The 24,345-nt window shown below is 54.9% G+C and overlaps 1 protein-coding gene across 1 annotated transcript in view; it reads left to right on the top strand.

The window, feature by feature from the left end:
* The window catches only part of KHDRBS3 (KH RNA binding domain containing, signal transduction associated 3), a 124,266-nt gene extending 115,213 nt beyond the window's left edge, over window positions 1-9,053 (top strand). The window contains exons 8-9 of the mRNA XM_036264274.1: window positions 7,127-7,185; window positions 8,809-9,053. Of these exons, the coding sequence (XP_036120167.1) occupies window positions 7,127-7,185; window positions 8,809-8,900 (151 nt within the window). The 3' untranslated portion in view covers window positions 8,901-9,053. The remainder of the gene's footprint in view (window positions 1-7,126; window positions 7,186-8,808) is intronic.
* The last annotated feature ends 15,292 nt before the right edge of the window (window positions 9,054-24,345 follow it).

The raw sequence follows: 24,345 nt of genomic DNA on the forward strand, positions 1-24,345 counted from the left end.
GTTGAGATTCATTAATATTGGTCATTTTTACTACTTGATCAAGCACATTTAAACATGAACCTACCTTAAAAAAAAAAGAAAGAAAGAAAGGAAAAGAAACACCTACTAGCACAGTTTGGTCCCGCTGCCTGGATTCTTGCTCAGGTTCTGATGATTGTACCCACCACATTTAATGCCAGCGTCAGCCTGGTGGAAAAGACGAATGTGTCTTGTTATTATTGCAAGAAGAATCGGATGTGGTGCACTCCCTGCAGGGTCTTGGGGATTCCCTGGAGTCCCCAGGCCACCCTGAAGGCCTCTGCTACAGGCTGCATTGCTGATGATCTGGGACAGAGATGGAGAGAGTCGGACCCAGCAGCCAGTCGTCACAAACATTTGAAACCTCGACAGCCGTCCTTGAGAGAAACAGCAGCTCACACTGGCAGCGCCTTGAGGACAGACGGATCCCGGTCGTTGCCGGTCGCACAGTGGGGACTGCATGCCAAGTGTGCCCGCCTGTGGAGCGAGGCTGAACCCTGCCTCATACACCAGAGCTGCCCTGTTCAGCTGGGATTCTTGGGTCAGGACGGTGTTCACAGCCGCTCTTTCGTCTGGGCACACTTAGCAAAATGCCTACGATGGGAATGAATGGAGTCACCTCTGTCTCTCCCAGAGGAGATGACAGTAGCTTAGTTCGTCCAGTAGTCGCTAGTAGGCGCTCAAGCAAGCGAGCATCCAGGTGCAGCCAGACTGTGGCGGGGCACAGGCCAAGGTCAGGACTTGGGCCGTAACCCTTCTCCATCCAGCTTGTCCCACCCGATTCTGAAACCTACTGTTCAGTGTCTTCCTGGGGAAATGTCATTAAATGTTATGAAAGAACTATCAGATAAGTAAGACTTATTGAGAGCAGGGTGCAAGTTTTCTAGCCAATTCCCCTGAAGGAGTTTCATTTTTCAGCCATCTATGCTAATGGGAAAACAAGAGTCGTCCCAACATTGCTTTTTAAATAGCGCTTTTCATTTATTCTGCTTTATCTATAAAATATTTTTAATGGTTGTCTAAGGATTAAAGGCCCCTGAGTAGAAAGCCAGTCTGGAGCTATTATCTGGGGTGTGTGTTCAGGCCTTCGATTTCTCCTGTCATAGAGTAAGAATTTATTAACTGTTTGCTAAATATTCATTTTTATCCTAATGATTACAGATAAGATTTTTCTGGAAGGAAAGGGCCAAAATAATCAGGAAAAATGTCAGCCTTTTTTATGTTAAATTCAAACAGCATAGAAATGACTGGTTTAACTGCTGAAGGGACGTACTACCCCTCCCGCTCAAAGGAACCATCACACATCGCAACAAGGCAGTATTATTGCAGACTGGTCATGGAGACCGGGGCCAGGTGTCGGTCCCGGGCTTCACATTCGCCTGTCTTTGCTCTCTGTGTCCTGGGACGCCGCTGTGTGCTGGGACGAAATCCTGTCGAGACCAGTGTGCGGCGTGGGTTCTGACTTGACCTCACTGCTACCTGGAAAAGAAAACATTATGGATGTTTGAGGACGAAAAGATGACCTAAGTGCCATGTCGACTACAGAGGTCTTGAAATGAGGAGACGATGACCCAGAGGATGGACTGGGAACATATCCGCTTCACTCACCCCTTCCTAACACCCCAGGGCGTGACCGAAGGGTGATGACGAATTGCTGAGAAGAGGAAGCCAATGAAAGCAGATCTGTGAAAAACAAAGGGAGCCCAACCCCACTCAGGAGAAGGCTCTGTGACGGTGGAGGGGTGCAGGAGGACGAGCCCCATGACCAGTGGCTGTGACCCAGTAGCATGCAGAGGCTGGTTGAAGAGCTCCCTCTGGGCCCCTCCGCTGGTCGAGCCTCTAACCCACTGATGTCTGATCCCAGATTAAAGCTGTAATAATGCGAAGCCGAACCTCAGACAGTACCACCCGTGGGGGGAACCCGGGGCCCCAAACACAAGCATGCATCACTTGCACATCCCTCCGGGTAGCATCTTCTATCCTTTGGCCACAGCCCACCGGAATAAACCTATTGGAAACACGGGTTTCATCCCCAGACAAGAAAATGGAGAATCTCAAATGTAAAAATGAACACATGTCCAAAATTTACTAGGAATTGAAGAAACAGACTCAACAGACTGAAAAACTAACACCTCGAGAGATCAGAGCTTGAGGAATAGAAGGTGATTGTAAAATAAGCAATTAAATCTTCACGTGAAGCCCTGGCCAGTTTGGCTCAGCGGTTAGAGCGTTGGCCTGCGGTCCAGAGAGACCCGGGTTCGGTTCCCGCTAAGGGCACGTACCTTGGTTGCAGTTTGTCCCCGGCCTGGTTGGTCGTGCGGGTGGCAGCCACTCGATGTGTCCCTTTCACGTCGATGTTTCTCTCTCTCTCTCTGTTCCTCTCTCTCCCTCCCACTCTATCTGAACAAAAAGTGGAAAAATGTCCTCGGGTGAGGATAAAAAAATAAATTAAAAATAAATAAATAAATAAATCTTCACGTGAATAAGAAGATCTCACATCCAGGAAGGGCCAAACCGGGCAAGGAGCTGGGAAGTAAGAAGCCAGTGGATGGCCGAACAGCGGCTGCTGGACAGCTCCAGAGGACGAAGTGACACGGTGGACAATCTGGGAGACGGAAGATGGAGCCTGAGACAGAGGGATTCCAGCAGGAGTCGCCAGAATGGGGAAACGGAGAGAAGGAAGGCGGGGAGAGGGGATCTTCAGAAGAAGAAGAAGAAATTGAGAAGTGGAAGAGAAACACAAGTTATCTTCATACCCAAGGGCCGTAGCAAGCGCCGAAACAGACACGCGTGTGAGGAGAGGCCGAGGAGGACCAGTGTCGGAGGACGTAGGCACGTGTAACGTTCCGGCTGAAGGGTTACACTCCTTCCCGTTACAGAGTCGCCGCGAAGGAGGCAGCCACGTGGGGGGACAGACCAGCAGCTGCCGGGGAGCGACATCCTGGCTCAGAGCCTCGGTCCTCGCTTGCCCCAGTTTGTCCGCAGATAGTTAACCTTTCAGAAGGGTTGACGAGATCGGTCCCAGTGACTTTAACGTAGAAGTCAGTGCAGAGGCGTGAAGAGGTGGCAGGGATGGGGGACGGGTGGGGGGACTCGGGGTTTCTGTCCTCATTTGAAGCCCTGTTGATGGAGGGTGGAGCCAGGAGCCAGGGACCGTTCTGGGGGATGCCGTCTGCTCCTTAGCGCTGTGACCTCTCCCAGTCCTGGGAGTGCTTCTGCCTCTGATCGGTGGAACCGGGAACCTCTGGGAAGGCCGGGGATTATGCTGAACGTGCAGACTCCCTTTGACCCCTGACATGGGGCGGGGGACATGGAGAAGGACAGAGACCCAGGAGACGTGGCCTCCTGCAGGAAGAGAAGCCCACTCCTGACCTGTGGGGGGAGGAGCTCACCTGGAGCCCTTTCGATAGAGCTGAGGTGTATTCCTGCATTTTCTTGCTGTTATTGATGTTGTAAGTTGTGTTCCTGAATGAGGAGATGGTTGTTCTCCCTTTGCCACAGCGGGTTTGCAGCGTATCCCCGGGAAATAGGACACGTCTTTGGCTAACAGACACGCAGTGGAGCGCTGGGGAAGCAGTTCCGCCGGGGCTGACCGGTGCGTCGGGGCTCAGCTGCTCCGGCTCCCTGGCTGGATGACCGCGCGGCGGTGAAGTGGCAGGAAACGCCCGTCCGAAGTTCCCCTTGTCCGGGCTAAGGCTGTCTCACCAGCAAACCACCGCTGGGCCAAGTTATGCCACCTTTTACCTTCCTGTTCGTCATGGAACAGTCTTCACCCCAATTTTTTTAGGGTACACTCTGTCAGAGCGCTTCACAGACCCGGTTCCCATCTGCTGACGGTCATTACCGGTCACTACCGCCCGTTCATCCAGCAGAGGGGACTAGTTTGGTCGGAGAGCGGTTGTTGGACGCTTCTGTTGACGACTCAGGACCTGTCACTTACGGTTCCAAGTTAAACGGTGGGGACCTGTCTTGGGAGAGGAAGTTGCTTTGACTTGTAGGAAGAGGTTACTCTCATTTTATCTGCACAACGAAGATAAAATTCTCAAGAACACCAGGGTTTTATTTGTCTAAGGGGCCATCACGATGTAGCTTCTGACCTTCAAAGAGAAGACTGAGGTTCTCTTAATTTAGTGCTGAGTTTCTAAGACGTAGACAACATATGTTCAACAAAATGAGAAGACGCGGTGCGTGGGCCCCGAGGATGTCAGAGCCCCGGGGGTCTGAGCAGCACCCAGACCACGGATCTGACAGATGGAACACAGGCTCAGTGAGCAGGACCCGCGCCAGGCCCCCCAGCACGTGGGGGCCCTCACTGGACTCTGGTGTCTTGACCACTGTTTGACACTGAGATCTTATCAAACGGTTCATCTCTAAACTCCTATCCTCAGGATGAGAAAAATACCCTACTTTGATAGCACTTCCCAGATATAAGGAAAAACCGTATTGTTTCTCTGGCTCTTGCTTATTTTTGCTGTTTCTTTCTTTCTCCTCTTGAATATGAAAATTCCTCTGCCCCTTTTCCAGCTCGTCTCTCTTCCTTTCCCCTCCCCTTAAATGTCTGTTGTGTTTGAGAAAAATTTAGGGCCACAGAGGCGGGGGAGGGAGGGAGCTGGGAGGAGACAGGATTACTGAGCACCGGGCAGCGGGCCATGTGGACCCTGACTTCTGTTTCTGAGCACGAGCAGAACAGGTCAGCGTGAAGTGGGAACGGCCTGGGCGAGGTGGCCCCCCGTGAGCACTGTCCGCCACCAGCACAGGGCAGCGGCCGTGCCCTGAGCTCTGAGAACAGAAGCTGCCCCAGCAGAGCTGTGTGACCCTGGCCAGGAGGCTCACCCTCCCTGAGCCTCAGCGGCCCCATCAGTGGAAACGGAGACTTTACACAGATGCAGTGAGACCATGCACATGGCAGAGCTGTACCCCGGGAGGGGGCTAGCTCACCCTGTCCCCTGGGAGAAGGCTAGCTCACCCTGTCCCCCGGAGGGGCTAGCTCACCCTGTCCCCCGGGGGGGGGGCTAGCTCACCCTGTCCCCCGGAGGGGCTAGCTCACCCTGTCCCCGGGAGGGGCTAGCTCACCCCAGCGCTGTTCCTCTCACATCCCCGCCTTTCCTCCAGTGGCTCGAGGAAAGCCAACTCTCAGACTGAAGACCTTAATGCCCTGCACCTGCGGGTGTCCCCTCGGGAACGCTGCACCTCCCCCCGGTGTGATAGGTCCGCCCGGGAGGGATGCTCTGTCCCTGGGCAGTTTGAGGCCAGCACAGCCCGCGGCAGAGAGCTCGCTCTTCTGGGGCCACAGAGCTCACATCACAGCCGTGCGCTGCCGCAGCCAGGGACCTGGGAGGCCGTGATTACGCCGGGCACGGGGTCTGGCCTATATTTTGCACATGAAGGCAGCATTTTATACTGAGGAATCAGTCATGTTATCAAGTACTTACAGATGCTCAAATGTTTCGAGCCGTCTGCTGCCCTGTGCCCCCTTGCACTGTTCCCTGTGCCCGGAGGGTCCCTGAGGCGCTACCGTGGGCTCCGTCTGCTCCTTGTCCTCACCCCACTTCCGCTCCCCCTCGCCGTCCTGCAGAACATCACTCAAGCTTCATCTGCTCCAAGAAGCCCATGCGCCACCCCAGCTGGTGGAGGTGCCCCTTCTCCAGGGACCTGGTGACTCGGTCACGTAGAGTGAGGGTTTGTTGGGGGTCAGGAGAGGGATGGCGGATGAGAAACAACAGAGGTGTGCTATAGTGGGTCCCGAGCACCCCGCGAGTTCGGGGAGGTGCTCTGTGCAGGTGGGGCTTGGAGGGGAGGGGAGAAGAGCATCCCCGGCAGGAGGAGCAGGTGTGAAGACCCTGCCTTGCTGGACGACCAGAGGGACAGCCCGTTCTTACCTCCTTTTCCTGGGCCTGCCAGTCAGTGCTTCGTCCTCGCCTTCGGTGACCGGTCTGGTCCATTAGCTGGAGGAGATGGGGTGGGGAGTGGGTGTTGGTTGAACCCATGAGGGCGTGACCTGCTGCCCTGGTCTGTGAGGTGTTAGGTGGGCAGCCTGGCGTTTCTGACCCGCAGTGTCCTTACCTGTGGAGTGGGAATGAGAGTGGGTGCCACTCCGGGCTGTCATGGTGCCTGGGTGGGTGTCAGCTGACACCCAGCCACGCCCGGTGCGGGTCTTAGAATTCATACGGCAACTCCCCAAGGTTGAACAGCCGAACAGGGTCACTGTCCGTTTGATGGAACTTCTTATTTGTGTGCACGAAGTTGGAATCATGAGAATGTGTCTTCTGTGCCAATGTGGGGTGCACCGCTCTGCAGTCACGGGAGGGGGTGGCCCGAGAGGGTGAGTGGCAGCTGCCCCTGGGCCCTGGAGAGCATCTGATCTGTCTGCTGCGGTTCAGGAAGCTGCAGTTTCCGCAGATAAGTTCCTTCGAGAAATGATGCCTGTTCTACGTTGTCTGCAAAATGGCCATGGTGACAGGCCCTCTGCTGGCTCAGGGTGCCCTGCAAGACGAGCCAGACCTGCCTGTGTTTCAAAGCCCCGGGCTCTGTGCTCACAGACTGCGCCAGGGCCCGGGCCGCAGGGAGCCTCTCAGCTCCTCTGCCACAGGGCGCATGCGTGCCGAGGCCAGGGTTAGTCCCTTCCTGGTGGCCGTGAGCTGTGCTGGGAGAGGAACCGTCTCAGCTCCTCGCGTGTGTCCCTGCTGGGAGCTCACACGGCACTGAATTTCCTGGTGGGTGAGGCTCAGAGAGAAAACAAAGTCCTGGCCTCCCCTAGACGGTCCATCTCTAGGAGAGAAGCTGGGGGTTCCCCCTCCTTCATGTGCACAGGGCGCTGGACTTGCCCCTGCACCCCTCTTCTCTCCGCCCCGCCGGGACGGCACCACCCTCCATCCCCCACTGTCGACGGGCCAGGTGCTGCGGCTGAGGTGTCAACACATTTATTATGTGTCAGAGTTGGGGGGCCTTTGATAACCTGAAGCCTAAGGCCTCTGTGTTAGGGCTTGTCAGCCCCACGGGAATCTGTGCCCTTTACCTTTAAGCTTCAGAAAACCTCACCCAACGCGATTTGAACTCACAGCCACGTCCGTGTTCTCACCTCTTCCCTCCGTGTTCTGTCTCACTGCAGTGGGGCCGGTTACTACGACTATGGACACGGGCTCGGGGCCGAGACGTACGACTCCTACGGTGAGTGAGCGGCCGGCGCGAGCCAGGCAGAGCGTCCTGACGGAGGGGCTGCGTGGACATTCGGACTGGGACGCAGCAGCCTGGTCCCTGCCCACCTGCGCCTGCCCCTTCCAGAGGCTCCTTTGAGGGTTGAAGTGTAGGGGCGGAGGCCTGCGGAGGCCGCAGGAGCGCAGGCTCTGGGCTCGGTTTCTGGTGGGTGCTGGGTTTCCCGTTCATAGGCCCGTTTGCCAGCCCGTGGCCCCTTGTTTGCTTGGGTCATTTTGGGGTGTCTCCGCTTCCCGACGGTTGAGGAAAATGAAGCGATTGAGACGACAGCTCTACAGTGGTCCCCCCGCTCCCATCTTCATGTGTCAGTTCCTCCCACTCTGAAATCGTCTGAAACCATGGCGGGGGGAGTCATCCCATAAGGGTCACCCAAGCCAGGGCGAAGCCAGAGTCACTCTCGGGCTCTGGGGGAGGCAGCCCAGCCCCACTGAGCTCGGGGGAACCCCGGTCCTGAGCCTCCTCTTGCAGAAGGACAGGACGGGGTTAATTCAGACCGGCAGCCGCAACCCGATGGGGAGGAGATGGGACAGGAGGCGTCCCCCAGCTGCCCTGTCTCCAGGACCCGGTCAGTGCGTGTGATGATGTTTCTCTGGACATCGTGGAGAAGCCATTTTCGGGGTGTCCCTTTGAAGTACATTTTGTTAGAGGCCCGCCCCAAGCGGTGACGATTGCACCTTGGGCTTTTTTCTTTTCTTTTCTTCGAAGAAAACTCTTCAGGGAGACATGTTCGTCTGTTCAGCGCCACACGCTAGACCTTGGTGCCCGTCGGCCTGAGGGAGCGACGCCGGGTGCCAGCTGGTGTCCGGGGAAGAGGTCCTCTTAGGCCCTTCTTCCCTTCACAGCTTTTTCACCTCGGTCTCTGGGGACCAGGCCGTCCACCTGGCTGCGGGCTGCCGCAGGGGTGCTCAGGGTCGTTGGCGAAGACCTGGGGGCGCTCAGACCCGTTTAATCCCAGGACATGACGACAGTGCACAGCCCTGGGTTATTAATACCGCGGTCCCGTGCGGAGCCGTATGATGAGTCTGTGGCGTTACATCGTCACGTTGACCATACTCACGGCAGCTGCCGTGGCGGGAATTCCCAGCCAGCGTGGCTGTCCGCCCCGTGAAGGGACCGTGCGGGACAGCGTCGCGGCTCTGCCCTCCCACACCGCCCCCCAGGCTCCTCTGCCTTGACACGCTTTCTCCCGCGTTTCCTTCGTGAGGGGAGCACAGCGTCCACTTCCCATCCCTAAACGTCCTCGTGTGCAGCCCGGGGCAGTGCCATCTGCTACTGAGCTCGCGAGCTGCTGAGTGAGTGGCCCGAGGGGCGTCCCTGCGAAGCTGATGGCCACTTCAGATACCAAACTCCTTTCTTGTTGTCTCATGCTGATAGGTTTCGGGGAGGCGATGACCCTTTTCCATGCTGTTTGTCTTTTTTTTTTAAAGTGAGTTTCCTCGGGCTTTTCTCAGGGTATCGGGGCTGTCTGTCTCCAGCATGACATCCACGTTAGGTGGAGGGCGTAGTCGGACCCCGCGAAGTGATGCCGGTGGGATCCATGCCGATGATCTAATTGTGGTTCGTCTTAACTGGTTTTAGGGCAAGAAGAGTGGACTAACTCAAGGCCCAAGGCACCGCCCGCGAGGACAGCGAAAGGCGTCTACAGAGACCAGCCCTATGGCCGATACTGATTGTACTGTCTGATGTTGTGAAATAGCCAATCTCCACCAGTCCTGTATACTGTTCAAAGTAATTTTTTTCTACGAACAATCCCTTTTTAAATAAATCAAAATGCTTAAAATCTGAATGGATGGACCTTAAAACTACTTTGTGGAAACATCAACCTGGGCAGAAAGAAAAAGAAAAAAAAAAAAGACATGTAAAATTTTGTTATTTCCAGTCTGTATATGAAAAAATAGGTCTCAAAAGAAAAAAAAAATAACTTTGATTAACTAGTGTTAAACAAAAAAATAGGTTTATTAAATATGTTAATCCATCCTTTAACATAAGCCTCACCTTTTATTTTAAAGGTTTCCATAGAGTTTAGTTATTTTATCTTTCAGCCATATGCTAGTTTTTTTCTCTCTTGCCAACATGCGTGAAAAGGGAAGCCAATTATAAGTGCAAATTATGTGGTATATTCTTTTGTAACTCAAGTCTTGAAATGTTCTGTAGTGTTAAGCAAACTTTCCTCTTGCTTGATACTAAATAAACTTTTGAAAGAAATTCTGTGTGTGTGAGCTAACAATTTCATGTTTTTCTTACTTAAAAAGGCCTTCATAAATAGTTGTAAACAGGGAGAGAGCATTCATTTAACGACGCTTGTCCTAAAAGGGTCACACTAAACATTGTACAACTTCTTTTAAAAGCGGTATAAAAACTAAATGTGCCATTCTCTATACTCACCGTAGGTTTAAATGCTGTTTAAAGAGGCCACATGGGATCAAACCCAAATCTTGTTTAAAAAAACAAACAAACTGGTTTTAAAATAACTACTGATTTTCTGGAAAAGATGTGATCAGTTTTCACCTTGTTGAGCGTTTTTCCACTAGTGCAACTTTGGATTTTTTATGAGACTTTTGGTACCTTAATGAACTCCTCGCTCCATGCTGGAAGCAATGAGCACAAAGGGTTTAAAGACATTCTGACTAATTGAGGTCGTACTCGCCAAGGCTGAGGACGTGTGTAACCCTTAAACGGTCTTCATTTCCAAAGGTAAATAAATCAAATCAGATTTCAATCTCACTTAAGTTCTCTTAAGGTCTCAAACCAGGGAGGTTACAGCTCGGCTCGTGTCATGGTCCGTTTCAGGAAGGTTTCAAGGTCACCTAAATTCTCATCTTAAAAAGTTTAATTTGCTTACGTAATCTAAACAAACAAACAAAAACAAACAAAAACCAACAAAAGCCTTAGTCTAGTCAGCTTAATTGGGGCCAATTATTCCCTTTTAAACAAATGTAAAACTTCATAACTAGTTGTTTGTAATACATTATGTGGTTAGTCACTGAGGGCACATCTTAAAACTGACAAATATTTAATCAAGCTGTTCTTTAATCATTTGGCTTGTTTTTTTAAAAAAATTTATAGTTCATGCCGAATGTTTAATTTTGTAATTTTATTTTATTTCTTGAGGGCTTCCCTTCTCTTTGAGTAAACGGGTCTTTTCTTTTGTTAGGAACGTCCGCCGTGTTGCCAAGTCGACGGAACGGGCGGTGGGCCAGGCACGGGCGCAGGTAGGCGCCTGGTCCCCGTGGCTGCGATGAGTCTGGGAGCCTCGTGGAGAACCCCCCTCGCTGACCCTCTTTCCAGCACGGGGGTCGCGGCAGGTGGACTGTTCGGCCGGACAGAATCTTCGTGACTGGGAGCAGGTCAGAGCAGCTCCACCTGTTTATGGAAGGCTTCGGCCGCCCCAGCGTCTACGTTCCTCGGTGAAAACGGGACAGCGCAGTCAGTGACACGCAGTTTCCCAAACTTCGGAGTGAAAGAGCAGTGTGCCGACCGCGTGGACCGCGATCCCAGTTGTACGTTTTAAACACCGACTGCGTGTCTTCGGTATGTCCGTAGGGGAGAGAGAACACAGGTATGCTGGGGACTTTTCACAGTAATTATTTTAGGCTTGTAGACATACGATTTCTGTGTGTGTGTGTGTGTGAGATTTTTCTCTCCTTTCTGAAATTTGCACAACAAATCATTACTTTCAAAAGACTGTGATAAAAGGTGTTTTATAAAATGTTTAAAAATCTAGGTGTCTGCGTAGCATTCACCAGGTCTCGCTTTCCAGACGGTCTTGTTCTGTTCCTCAGGCGGTGAGGTTCTGGCGTCTGTTCGAAAAGTATTTGCGTTCGAGCTCCGCCCCTCACTTTGGCCAAGTCTCAGCTGGGCGTCAGCACAAGGAGAGTGAGGCCTGTCGCATGGAGTTGTTACAAGAATTAGGCGAAGTAGTATTGCCAGATTGTTTTGTAACCTGGGAAGTGATACTTCCACGTGAAGTTGAACTGTCCAAGTTGAGTGCATATATATGTGTAGGAATAGGAGCTTTTCTTTTTTTATAGTGGCCAGAATTAGTCTGAAACATTTCAACTACCTTTAGGAAGCCCGGCCGGTGTGGCTCAGTGGTTGAGCGTCGACCCTGCACCGGGATGTCACCGGTTCGATTCCCGGTCAGGGCACATGCCCAGGTTGTGGGCCGGATCCCCAGTGGGGGCATGTGGGAGGCGGCCAGTCCATGTTCTCTCTCATCCATGTTTCTGTCTCTCTCCCTCTCCCTTCCTCTTTCTCTAAAATCAATAAAGGAAAAAATATTAAAAAGAAAAAAAATACCTTTAGGAGGAAAATTGTTCTCTTCATTCTCATAGACTAAAATAAGTTCATTGGTTCCGTTTGGCTTTTCCTGCACAGAGGGGAATGTGACATTGGACACATTGCTTCCAGTGTGCCCTGAAGTTTTTCTCTTTTCCTTCTTTCATAATTGATTTCATTTTAGGAATTGACTATTGAATAAGAAACATGCATGTTCCTTAAATCATGACTCACGGAAGGGCCCTAGAGGGTCCACTCCCCGGGGTCTCCGGAGCTGATTCCTGGGAATTAGGCAGTTTTGTGTTTATTTGAACTTTTTAAAAGAACCCATACTCCAGTGGACTAGAACGACCGGCCGTGAGCCAGACAGGCCGGCACCGCTGGGAACACCGAACAGGAGTCCCCCTATTGGCTCCGGGGGCGTCCCTCATTGGCCCCCCACTCTGCTGCGCCTGCGCCTTCCTCTTTCGGCAGGAGGACCCCTGTCCCCAGGGACACATTGCTTCATCCCCTCACCTCCGTCTGCCCCCTTGAATTCGTTCTTTTCTCAGGTGACAGCATTTACTGATCCCAGGTTCTGTGCTAGACAGAGGAGGCGGTGACAGTAGGTAGATGACCAGTGGGTATCTGAACACTGGCAGAGGTGACGCACTGACCGGTGCTCGCCATCCGGTCCCCTGGCCCGTCGCCCGGGCCCTGGCCCTGTGTTTCCGCCAGGTAGACCAGGCCCCAGCCCGCGGCGCGCTCCGAGATAGCAGGCTCGGTTCACACTTCCTCGCTTTGCGGTTGGTCTTCCATGACTTCCACTGGTTACAGTTGTCGTTACGACCGAGCCTGTGCTTATACTCCTTTTTGTCAGTGTTGTCCTTGAATCCACACAACTCGAACAAGGTAAGTGTCCTCGCCACTGACAAAGGAAGACACTGAGCTTCAGGAGGTGGAGTCTCAGGTGAGCGCACACACCTTGACGTGCACAGCCAGGGTCTGAGGCATCCACGTGGACCCAGAGTCTTTGGTCTTGACCCCGATGTTACCCTGTCAGTTCTCGGGGTTGGCACTGGCTCCCCGTTAAATTAAAGGCTCCTTAACGACAAGGGTTAATTTTCGTTATCTTGTAGCCCTAAAACGAACTCCCACATCCTGAGCATTGGCTGCACACCCTGATTGCTGAGCACCTTCTCCCCCACCCCGCCCGGGTTCCTTCCTGGAGAGTCCTTGACTGCATTTAGCTTCTGAATCTCGGAGGCCGAGGTGAGCCGGTGTCAGCATTCACCCGGATACATGGACCGAGCTTCTGCTGTGCTCAGGCAGTGATGGGTGACAGCCTGGTGCCTGAAGGTGCCACAACCTCATGGAGAACCGGGGAGGGAGCCATCAGTAGGACTCAGGCACACGTGTGGAGGACAGACCTGTACGTGGGGTGGTGAGGCATGGGCAAAGATGCCAGCATGGCCACTGGGGCCGGTAGGAGATGCCCGCACAGCCAGGGAGTTCTTGGAAAGCCTTCGTTCCTGGCCTGTCACTGGCCAGCTCTGTGACCTGGGGTGAGTTACTTAACCTCTGGGAACTGCAGGCTCCTCCCCCGGAACACGGGCACAGAGGGCACGCCCCTGGGGTTGCTGTGAAGACCAGAGGTGTGCCAGGCGCCCCTTGAGCTGTCGTGCTTCCTCGTGGCTTCATGTAGATATTTGGAATCATAAGAAAACAAGATTATCCATCGGGAAACCTATTATATTAGATAAGGAGGGAATCAGTAGATAACTAGAGTAAGCAGGAGGTGAGGCTGTGTGGGGAGGCAAGGACACAGGATGGAGGCCCTTGGGGTCCTGTGGAGAAGTTGAAAGTGGGGCCCCTTTGAAAGGCAACCTGCTCAATGGCCTTTATGCGGCCCCGCCCACCGCCCTGGGCAGAGCCTGTGTTCAGGCTGGTTTTCCAAGGAGCTGTGCCCAGACCTGTGCTGGCCCTGGCTACTGATCGGCAGCCAGGAGTGCGTGCCTTCAAAGACGGGCTCCCCGTCCCGTCCTGCCGTCCATCTCAGCACAGAGGGACTGTCGCCCCGGAGCAGGACAGACGGCAGGGTCAGCAGTGTGGGTCCTAGCAGGCTGCGTTCGGAACAGTCAGCAGAGACGGAAAAAGAACAAGAGAAAAGATCACTCGAGTGGCTGGTGTTACAGGTCAGACAGTCTAGCTCCCTGGACTGCACTCGGAAGCGGACAGTGTCCACGGTCACTGCGCTCAGAGGTGGGCCCCAGAACTGAACACTGAAGATCAAAGAAAACGGTGGAGATAAAAACCACACTGGCTGCGATAGAAGCCACCTTGTAGGGTATGTGTGGTGAATATACATCATGACGTATTTTTTCAATGCAAATAATATCCACTATTCACGTTGATCCGTGTCCTACAGGGATATAAACATCATTTCATTCAATATGTTAAAAAGTCCCCTTTCTGCTTGAGTCCGTCTTCATCGTTAGAGAGGTTGTGGAGCACGTTAAAGTCTGTCCCGTCTCGAATGGAAAACCCTGTTCAGTGGCAGTGGGTTCCGAGTCTGGCGTCTCGGCCACCTCTGTCCGTGATCAGCACCCGGCGCTGACATTGTTCCTCAGGTCTCCGTACGACTCACCCTGCAGGGGCTTTGGTGGCTTTGGGGACAACTCGGCCTCGGCCTGAACGGAAAGCCGTTTCATCTTGGTCCCCCCCCCCCAGGGCCCTGCCCCTGGCTGCAGCCCCCGCGGACGCTGCCTCCTGTCTGCGCAGCTCCGCCCGCAAGCCCCTTCCCTCAGCCTCCCACCCTGGAGGGGAGCTGGCCCTGGCTGTCTGCCCGCCCCGGCAGCCTCCCTCAGCCCACTGTCCCTGGCCGGGGGGGAGTCCCTGCTGGAGAACCCGCCCGGCTCTTGGAATTGTGCACACAGTGCCCGGTGGTGGCCGTTCACTCCCCGTGCCACCGGCCCCCGGGTGTAGACATCTTTGTGCAGGTGCCGTGCCTGGTGCCCGTGACCAGGACCACGTGCTTGGTGTGTGGTGGTCGGGGCGGGAAAGAGGCTGGGGTGCCCTGGGCCTAACTGGGTCAGGGTGGAGTCAGTCTTCCCTCTGAGGAGGAGGTTGTTAAATGTCGTCATGCAGACATATAACGTGTGAAATCTCACTTGACCACCACTGCCGGCCAGTCCACGCCTCGCTCACCTCTCCATGAGGCTAGGACTCCGCTCTGCCTGTCGATGCGATTGTCCTTCTCACCAGCTGCAAGGTTTCAGGTTCTTGAAAGACGGAGCCAGCTCTCCCTGGACGTGTTCACCCAGATCCCGGCACGTGGCAGGGACCCGCGGGCGGTGCGAGTGAGCGAGACCGCAAACAAATGAGCAAACACGCCCATAGCCCTTAGCACACTAAACACTGGCCGCTTGTCACTCTTGCTTTGCTTTCTTGGTGGAAGTAAGATACTTAACTTCTGTAACCACTGGGTTTTCAATAAGAAACATGAACCTGGAAAACCAAAGTATGTCCTTTGTTTAATAGGTAATATCTTTGCTAGGTATAAAATCCTAAACTTCCAAGAGATATAATGAAGTTGGTCTAAATTCCCAGCCCTGCCTCCCCTCCCTGCACCTAGAGGCAGCTATTTGCATTGTTTTGTTTTGTTTTTTAATCCTCACCTGAGGATATTTTTCTATTTATCTCCAGATAGAGTGGGAGAGAGGGAGAGAGAAGGAAAGAGAGAAACATTGACATGAGAGGGACACATTGACTGGTTGCCTCTCGCATGACCCTGACCAGGGCTGGGGACGAACTGCACCCCAAGTGTGTGCCCTTGACTGGAATCGAACCCTTGACTGTTTGGTATGGGGCCCGATCCTCTAACCGCCGAGCCAAACCGGCCAGGGCTTGCACTGGTTTTGTGTGTATTTTTCCAGGGCTATTCTGAGCATAGGCAGACCCTAGACTAATTGTGAATTATTACTGTCACTATATTTTATTCTAATCTTTACTATTTTTACATACAAAATGGTACACCGTTTTTCCCCTTGTTTTACCTCGGAGTGTATTCTAGAGTGAATTATCCGTTTTCACTGCAAATCTACCCTGTACTGGCTGAATGATGTGTGTGTGTGTGAACGGACCATGACGTGAACAACTCCCGCCAGGCATGTGGTTTGCTCCCAGTACCCTGCGCTCAGTGCAGGAAGCGCTAGAACCAGCGAGGCTACCATTCCTGCTGTATCTAGCACATATACACGTCTGTGGAAATCTTCGTAGGAGAAACGGGTAAAGGAGCTTCATGGAGTCCCTGCATTTTAAGTGGGTGCCACAGTATTGTCCCCGCAGAGGGGAGGAAATGCACTGCCATGCTTTCCTGAGGCAGCTGGGACCCTAAGTCTGTGTGTCTTCACTGCTCCCTGCCACGGCGAGCACTTAGGGCCACGGTGAACTCGTCTACCCAGAGTGGGTTTAAAGTGGGCTTTGGTGCACAGCATGGAGGCTGGCTCCCCGGGTAAATGAGGGAGGCGGTGTGGGTGTGTGCGGCCCACCGAGGACGTGGGTGCACGCCGTGTCTAGCTGGGACAGCCTTAGCATGCAAGTCCCGTGCCCCTTCCTCGGGCTCGCCTCGGGCTTTCCCCCTCCTGGACCCCACTGGCATTAGCAGCTGTGTTCTGAGGGCCAGCCCTTCGGGGGACAGACCCTGTGCTAACCACTGTGCACGCACTGGGTAAGGGAGATGACCTCTGCCTTGGGGGCCCTGGCCTCTGACCAAACAAGACCCTGTTGGGCACTCCCCAGTGTCTCTGCCCGCCCTTGGCCTTCCCTAGGATCCAGAGCCCGCCAGTCCTTCGGTCTTCTCCTTCTGCCACCAGAACCCCCATCTCCCCACTCGGAGAGCGCTGGCCAGGGCTCTGATTGGAAGCACCTAACTCTGAACTGGTGGTTGGCGTGGATTGTCCTCCAGCCCCCGAGGCCATGGGGTCCCACTGTCCTGGCCGTGTGCAGGCGGACAGGGCTCAGCAAGGGACAGGAGAAGAAAGTTTCACAGGAGAAGAAACCAGAATGGGGTTTTACAGCAAAGTGGGAATCTGGAGGCCGGGAGGGGACGGACAGATGTCCAACACATGTAACCTGCTGATGCAGGCGGGAGGCAGCGTCGATGGGGCAGGAAACAGGATCATGTGTCTGGGACACATAAGCAGTTGCTGGAATACAGGAATCTCGTGGCAGGAGAGGCAGGAAGGGGCCAGGCCCCACGGAGCCTCAGACCGTGTCCCGAGACGCTCCAGGTCACACTTTATGTCGCTGACGGGCCCCCTGCGCCGTGTGTGTGAGCAGAGCTATGGGCAGTCAACGTCGTGTTGGCCGCGTCTCCACCGTGATTGGGATTTTTTCCCTTCTGATGGTCACGTGGCTTTTGAAGTAACAGTGTTACTGTATCTAGCACATGGAAACATTGTTGGTGTTAATGAAACATTTAAAATACATCTGGAAGTTGAGTCTCTCTTCAGATAAGAACGTGAGAACTGTGCCCGTGTGTCCATTGGGACTCATTCCATGTCGTAGTCATGGAAGTTCTGTGTAGAACATTCTGAAATCAGAGCCATAAATATCATTCTAGGTACTGTTTTGATCACCATCATACTAGTTTAACCATTCAGCTGCCTTACCGAACACACATATTTTATGTCCTTAATTTCTACTATTCGCATTTGCATTGTTTGCCATAAATATTCTTACTTCTCTTAGACTTCTGCCTAAATCCTGCCCTTCCCAGCAGACCTAAATATTCGTTTCTTGATGTGTACAAATACATTTCATTTTCCTGTCTTCCAGGGACCTTTCTCTAACTGTGGACTACCTAATTAGGAATAATCAGCTCACCGACGTGCCTTGTCAATGAATGAATTCACTTGGGACCTGCAAGTCATCTTAATTTTCTTTTTCCTTTCTTTCTTTTTGTGTACAATTTTGTGTTCTGTGAAACGTTACATAAAGTGGTGTGCTTTTTCATTTGGAAAGCCTATTAAAAGAAAAAGAAAGAAAATCGGTCTTACTTTGTTGTCTCCTAATAAAAAGATAACCAGTGATCTGTGTATTACTTAATAAAGCTGCCCGTGCACATCTCTCTGTCTTCACACGAGCGTGGGAAGCAGAGCCTGGTGACCTGGGCCAGCTGCAGAGTTTGCACACTCAGCTCCCGGCGGCAGCGTCCCGGTGCAGGGAGTCCACATTCTACGCATAGTCCGGCCTGGGAAGCGATTTCTGCATCGCACTGGGACCGGTACCTCCGAAGGCGTTACGCCCAGCGGGGCCTGCCACGTGCCTGGTCGGCTGTAAAGGCTTCTGCAGGGCAGAGCGTGCTGCGGAAGAGGAAGCTGGTTTCCCCGCCTCTCGGAGACTCGTTACGGAACATGAAGGCCCTCATCCCCGTGGACAGTGTTGTTGTTATTCCGCTCATCCTCTCCTGGTCATTTACTGGAGCTCCGTGATTTCAATGCCACCCATCCGGGGAGGCCGGGTGTTATTCCTTCTGCTAGGAGCTCACACATGTTCCCTAGTCTTGGAATTTCGAGAACAGCGTTGTGCATTGTTGAGATGTCACTTTCTTAACCTCAAAGACACGTGTCCTAAGGCATCCGCTCTTCGCAGGGTGCACGGCGGAGCACCCTGTTAACCAGAGCGGCTTCTACTAGGGTCGCTTTGCCTCACCCTCCGTCACGCAGCCCGGAAACACGGCTTCCTCCCCCCGCAGGTCCCGTTGTACCTTGACGTGGGCCAGGCACATGCTCCTCCATGTCAGGAGTACCGGTTGGACACACGATACGATATGCAGATGACATGTCACAGAGCTGCGCACCTGAAACCTATATAATTGTATTAGCCAATGTCACCCCAATAAATCCAATCAAAATTATTTACAAATGTTAAAAAGTCCAAAAAAACCAACCAACCCCCCACTTTTGAAGGCGCAGGCCGGCCGGACAGCCAGTGCTGGGGACGGGTGGCATCGGCCCGAGCCCGAGGGGAGGGTGTGGGCCCGAGCGGCCGAGCTCAGCATGGGTGCCCGCTGTTGGGATTCATTTTGCACCAACAGGAGTTCCAGAACGTGCACCAGCTGTGAAAGGGAGATATTCGGGCGCCCTCTTTCCTGCCGCCACGAGTCCTAAGCCTGCAAATAAAATCCCGCCGAGTCCAACTTGCGACTCATCCCTCTGTCCCCGTCTGCTGATCCTGCTCTTCCTTAACCCGGCCCCTTACTGTACTGCCCATGTCACTGAATCCAAGAGACACATCCGAGACTCCTGGGTGCTGGGCACCGTCCTACATACCTAGCCAGAGCCCAGGACAAAGCAGCGGGAGTCCCCTGGGAGGGGCCCCCCAGGGCACCCACCTGGCCCGCAGCTGCATCCGCAGCTCAGCCCAGGGCCAGACCGGCGCGAGTGCCCAGGTGGGCTGCAGGATAGCACCCTGGTTTGGGGGCACGGGCATGGTGAGTGTGGACAACCTCGGGGGGCAGGCAGACCTGCTGCCCCTCTCAGCGCTATGGCTCCCGGCTCTGTGGTTTGGGGACAGTCCCATAACCTGTGAGCCTCGGTTTCCTCAGCCGACCAACCAGAATGACAGCATCCTCCTCCCGGGGTTGTTGAAGGAATCGCCAGGGAGCCAGGGTACAGCTGGCTCAGGTTTCCACAGGAGCTGGGCTGGGTTGGGGACCGAGGAGGTGTGCCCCACATCAAAGGGCCCGTCTGCGAAGCATCTGTGTCCTCCAGCTGGGGCTGGGCTGGGGGTGTTGGGGGGCGGCTGGAATGCAGAGAGGCAGAGGGGAACGAGGGCAAACAGGCGCACCCCTGCTCGGAGACACAGACCCGGTCCTATTTTTAGAAGGCAGCACTTCTGTCTGCGACCTGCTCTGTGAATAGCTGCTGCACAGAACGGATCAGGGCCATCCGGGGGCACCTCTGTTCCCAGGAGGGAGGACAGCTATGGAGCAGAACCCCGGGCTCTGCCCTTCGGGGCCACTTCCCGGGGTTCACTACACAGCAGCTGTGTGCTCAGTTTTATTAACATTGCAGTAAATCCAGCCCAGCATGATGAAAGGGTCACACCACACCAGGAGGAAGGGATGGGACCTCATCTCCTGGGGCCAGCAGCTGCGTTGGGCCCTGGGACAATGGTGCAGTCTAATGCCGGATTCCTGGTGACCAAGAGCTGGGGGGATGGTGTCCCTTGACCCTGAGGGATCTGACCCTTCAAGATGCTGACCTGCCTGAGATACAGGCAGGTGGGGGGCACCCTGGGATTGCAGATCCCCTTCTGCTCCTGTTGGACCATGTCCCAAACCCTGGCATCGGCTCTCAGATGACAAGCCACCTCGGGGTCAAGGTCAGGTGTGCCCTAGAGGAGACAATTCTGCTTCCAGCTGAAGTCATGGGGTGGGTGTGGCAGGGACAGGGACCTGGGTGGTCGGTTCGGTGGGGTGGTTCAGCTCTCTCTGCTTGGACGGGTGGCACTAGCGCCCCTGCCCTCCCCCACCCCGGGTTTGCTCTCTGGCTCCCTTTCGGCTCCTTTCAGCCACAAAGTCATGGAACCTCTCTCTCCAGGCTCTGTTCCCCAGTGCAGATCTCATGAACACAGATGTCGTGGGTGCCCCGCCGACTGCTCGCTGGGCCACCAGAGGTCACAGGATTCTGTGGACGCCTCCCTGCCATGTGCCCCAGGAGGGCGCCCACAGAGCTGCTGCCCCGGGAGGGAGCCTCAGACTCGGGCTGGCGCTGGGTGGGTGGGCTCAGCGAGCCCCTTGCCTGTTGGCAGGAAGGTTCGGAGGTGTGCTCCCCACTGTCTCAGAGGGGCCTCGGGGGCTGAGCCCAGGCGCCCCCCCGTGGGGATGGCTCGTCCTTGCTGCTACCCCCGCTGTTTCTGGTCACCTCCAGGTAAACTCGGGCACGTCCTCCCCGCGTCGTCTGCAGGTTCTGAGACTTCAAGCCGAACGACGTGCAAGGAAACCCAGGTCAGCACAGGCACCTGGTCTAGACGGGTTAACCGCGAGGGCAGCCCCTCGACGCGACACGGTGTCGAGGACCCGCCGTGCTCACCCAGGTCCCCATCGTGGGGTCTGCAAGGCTGTGCTGGGCTAGCGTCCAATAGCCCCGTGCCCTCATCTCCAGAACCCGTGCGTACGCTACCGGACCTGCAAGAGACGTGGGTGTGAGTGAGACCGGAGGTGGAGGTCAGCCTGCCTCACCCAGGCGAGCCCAGGGCAATCACAAGAGTCCCTGTAAGAGGGTCAAGGTCAGAGGGGGGGGGCGTGAGGACAGACCAGCCATGTACTTTGAAGACAGAGGGAGGTAGGGGCCATGAGCCACAGCAAGTGGCCAGAAAGGGACTGTCCCCGGAGCCTCCAGAGAGGAGCCCACTCTGACCTCACCTCGAGTGAGCTCAGTGAGACCCAACTGGATGCCTGCCCTTCAGAACCGCCCAGTGAGAAGTCCGAGGCGTGTCAGGCCACCGAGAATGTCGCAGGCCGTCACGGCGGCAACAGGAAGCGGACCCCCGCACCGAAGACAACGCAGGGGCTCCTTGGACGTGAGCAAAAGCTCCTGGTTTGGCGTGAGGCCAACCTGCCTCGAATTTCCTGCCTCGGCTAACGAGCTGGGAAGCTGTAGGTGAATTACGCCACCTAATTTGCAGTGTTTGACAGACTTCCGCGCTTACCTAAGAGAACTCAGTGGGAAGTAGGTGGTAGGAAGAAGCCCGAGGAATTTATTTTTCATTTCCTTTAAATACGAACAGCGTTTTCCGTTCGGTGAGGAGAGGCCGACCCAGGAGAGAGGCATGGCTCCTGTTAGTTATGTGACTGGAGTCACAGGAGCGGGTGGGTTCTTATCACTTCTGTGTCCTTGTTTCTGTGCCCTGTCTCAGTCCCCAGAAAGGCTTTGGGGACGGTCCTGCACTGCGTGAGCGACAGGGTGGAAGGAAAAGATGAGGAGATGGGGAGAAGCAAGTGGGCTTGAGGAGCTGAGGTGCAGCCCGAGGAAGGGGGATTGGAAAGGGGCCCCGAGCATCCCAGCAGCCAAGGGGAAAAGGGACTCGAGTGTCCACAAGTCACGTCCTCAGGGAGAACACACAGGAGCCAGGGGCAGGGGCAGGAGGGAGTGTCAGGGGCAGAAGGCAGGAAGGTGGGGACCAGGAAAACTTCCTGGAAGAGGCGACACGCGCTTCATCGTGCTGGTCACGGAAAGAACAAAGGACGACCCAGGCGAAGGGCAGCGTGAGCAGAGCGAGGCGGGGAGAGAGGGGCGCAGGTGCAGGGGGTTCAGGCAGGTCTGCGGAGCCGGAGGAGGAGCAGAGGCCGGGGAGGGGCACCGGCCCCGTGGAGCACCTTGCGCTCTGCCTTGCCGAGGAGCTAAACCTTGACCTTGTGAGAGGCCTCTGGGGATCCAGGGTGGGGAGGTGGCATTGTGAGATCCAGGTTTCAGAAGTTCGCTGTCTTGTGGGAGGGGCTCGAGGGGCCTGGAGCCTTGGAACTCCTGCCTTGTTCCTTGCTCACACCCCTCCCCCCAGGCGGAGTGAGAAAGCACCCCAAGGGTCTGCGGGAGCAGTGAGCAGCAAGGACCTGCATGAGCCCATGGCGCCCGGTTCCTCCTCACCCCCTTGCGCAGCCCTCCTGGCTTGGCCTGATCCCCGAGTCCCAGCCCGAGGCAACAGGTGGAGCCCGGGACATGTTCCCAGCAGTGCAGAGGGACACTGTCCAACAGTGGTCAACTCAGAAAGCCCCAGGTCCTGCCACCACCTGGTACCTGGGAAGCTCTGTCCATAGGAGCATGGCCTCCCTGTGGCCGGAGGGGCATCTGCCCCTCTCCCCCGTCTCCGCAGGTACAGGAGGTGCTTCTCTAGACAGGAGCCTGTTCAGCTGCTCCCAGGCTGGCCCCACTCAGGGCAGAATTCCCTGCCCCGTCACAGGGCAGCAGGGAGCCCCCCCCGCCCCAGCCAGGGCTGGCTCCTCCCCCTCCTCCCCATGCCTAGCCAATGGGAGGAGCTCAGAGGAGGGCCGGTGGGTGGGGCCTGACCTGACCCCTCCCTTGGATTTCCCAGCAGTGTCTGACTGCTGCTGTTGCTCTTGGAGCTGCCCTGGTGCCCAGAGGACACCAGTCAGGACGAAGGGCCCGTGCTCGGGAAAGGCCTGCCTAGGCACCAACCCCAGCTCCACCGCAGGTCCCTCCATGTCGCCCGGGCAGGTCGTGTCTACACGTGAAGCAGGAGGTGAACCCCATCCCTGGTAGGTGTGAGAGCACAGTGAGATACCACATGCTTGTCCTTGCACCTGAGGCTGACCTGCCTCCAACAAATGTGAGCTGCTTCATCATCAGCATCATCAGCATCGCCATCATTTTACTCCTTACCGGCTTAACTGCAGTGAGACTCTCGGAGCTGTGGTGAGGTTAAGTGGGAGCACCCTGCGAACCCCAAAGACTGCGGGGGGCAGAGCATGCCCGGCGCTTTGCACACCGGGGTGGCTCAGGTTCTCTGGGCCCTTCACTTAGGCCAGTCTTAGATTCGTATCAGAGCCTTTTGTTTCAAGTGTCAGAAAACCCCAGGACAGGCTGGCTTTCAGCCCAAGCGGACGTGCAGGTTCAGGTGGCTGTGGGCCCCGCGAGCTGTCGCCCGGGATCCGGTCCTGGACTGGCTGCCCCTCAGGTCCCAGGATGCTCACCTCCTTCCAGGCGAGATCCGGGCCTGTATCAGCCAGCAAAAATGCCATGATCCACTTTGATTGGACGGATTTGGGTCATGTGACGCCAGCCCCCAACCAATGGCTGTAGCCAGAAGAATGGCAATTCTGATTGGCTCAGCCCTATGTCCCAACTGATAGAGGGGAAGCAAGAGTGGGGTACAGATGTCACAAAGGGGCAGTGACGGGCGATGATCCCCCTGGGGTTGGTGTGAGTCTGCAGAGAAGGCTCAGAGTTCTGAGCAGGGCAGGCAGGGTTCGAATAAACCCACCCAGGACCTCGGGCAGGGTGACAGGAGAGTGTGGCAGGAGGAAGTCACAGAGGAGCTGCTTGGCGTTTCTCTTCCCGTCACACCCCCTCTCGGAACTGGACTGTGCCCACCTGACTGCAAAGTCGGTGCCCGAGGCTAGGGTTCCAGGCTCAGCAAATAAAGGTACCTATCCCGTTCCACTGGTGTCACATGGGCAGCGAGTAACTCTTCAAGTACAAGCATGTCCTTTGCAATTTTGAGGACACATCTTACTTTTAAAAATTCCTTATTTATGTGAAACTCAAATGTGACCGGATGTCCGATATTTTATCGGAAAATGCACACTTAGGTCTCCATTTGTCTGCAAGCCTCCTTCACAGAGAGACTAAACATGTTCTGCATGGATCCAGGTATAACTCACCCCCCAGCATCAGCCTCCTAGAAGGTGTGTTCCCAGCTCAGTGTGATGAGGAACCTCCCTGCAGTCAGAGAAAACCCCAAATAACGGTGACTTAACCACAATAAAAGTTCTTATCTCCCACATAACAGATGTCTACCAGTCAGTCAGATAATGGCACAATGACTCTACAGGGCTCCTGGCCTTCCTCTGCTCCACCCTCAGTACAGGCTTTCATCTTAAGTCACCTCAGAGACCAAGAGGGCTGCTGGAGTTCCGGCCCTTGCCTCCACACCCCATGCTGGCAGCAGGAGGCAGAAGGAAGGACAAAAGGGGGTATCCACCCCCGCTGAGTCTACCCCTCCTTGCACGACCTTCTTGGAAGTCTGGCACAGCATTTTGGTTTCTATCTCCTTGGCCATTATGTAGCAAGGTGATCAGTCCTGGCTGCAAGGGAGACTGGACAATGCAGACTT

The sequence above is a fragment of the Molossus molossus genome, unplaced genomic scaffold (genome assembly GCF_014108415.1).
Source record: "Molossus molossus isolate mMolMol1 unplaced genomic scaffold, mMolMol1.p scaffold_m16_p_16, whole genome shotgun sequence".
In the NCBI taxonomy this organism is placed as follows: Eukaryota; Metazoa; Chordata; class Mammalia; order Chiroptera; family Molossidae; genus Molossus; species Molossus molossus.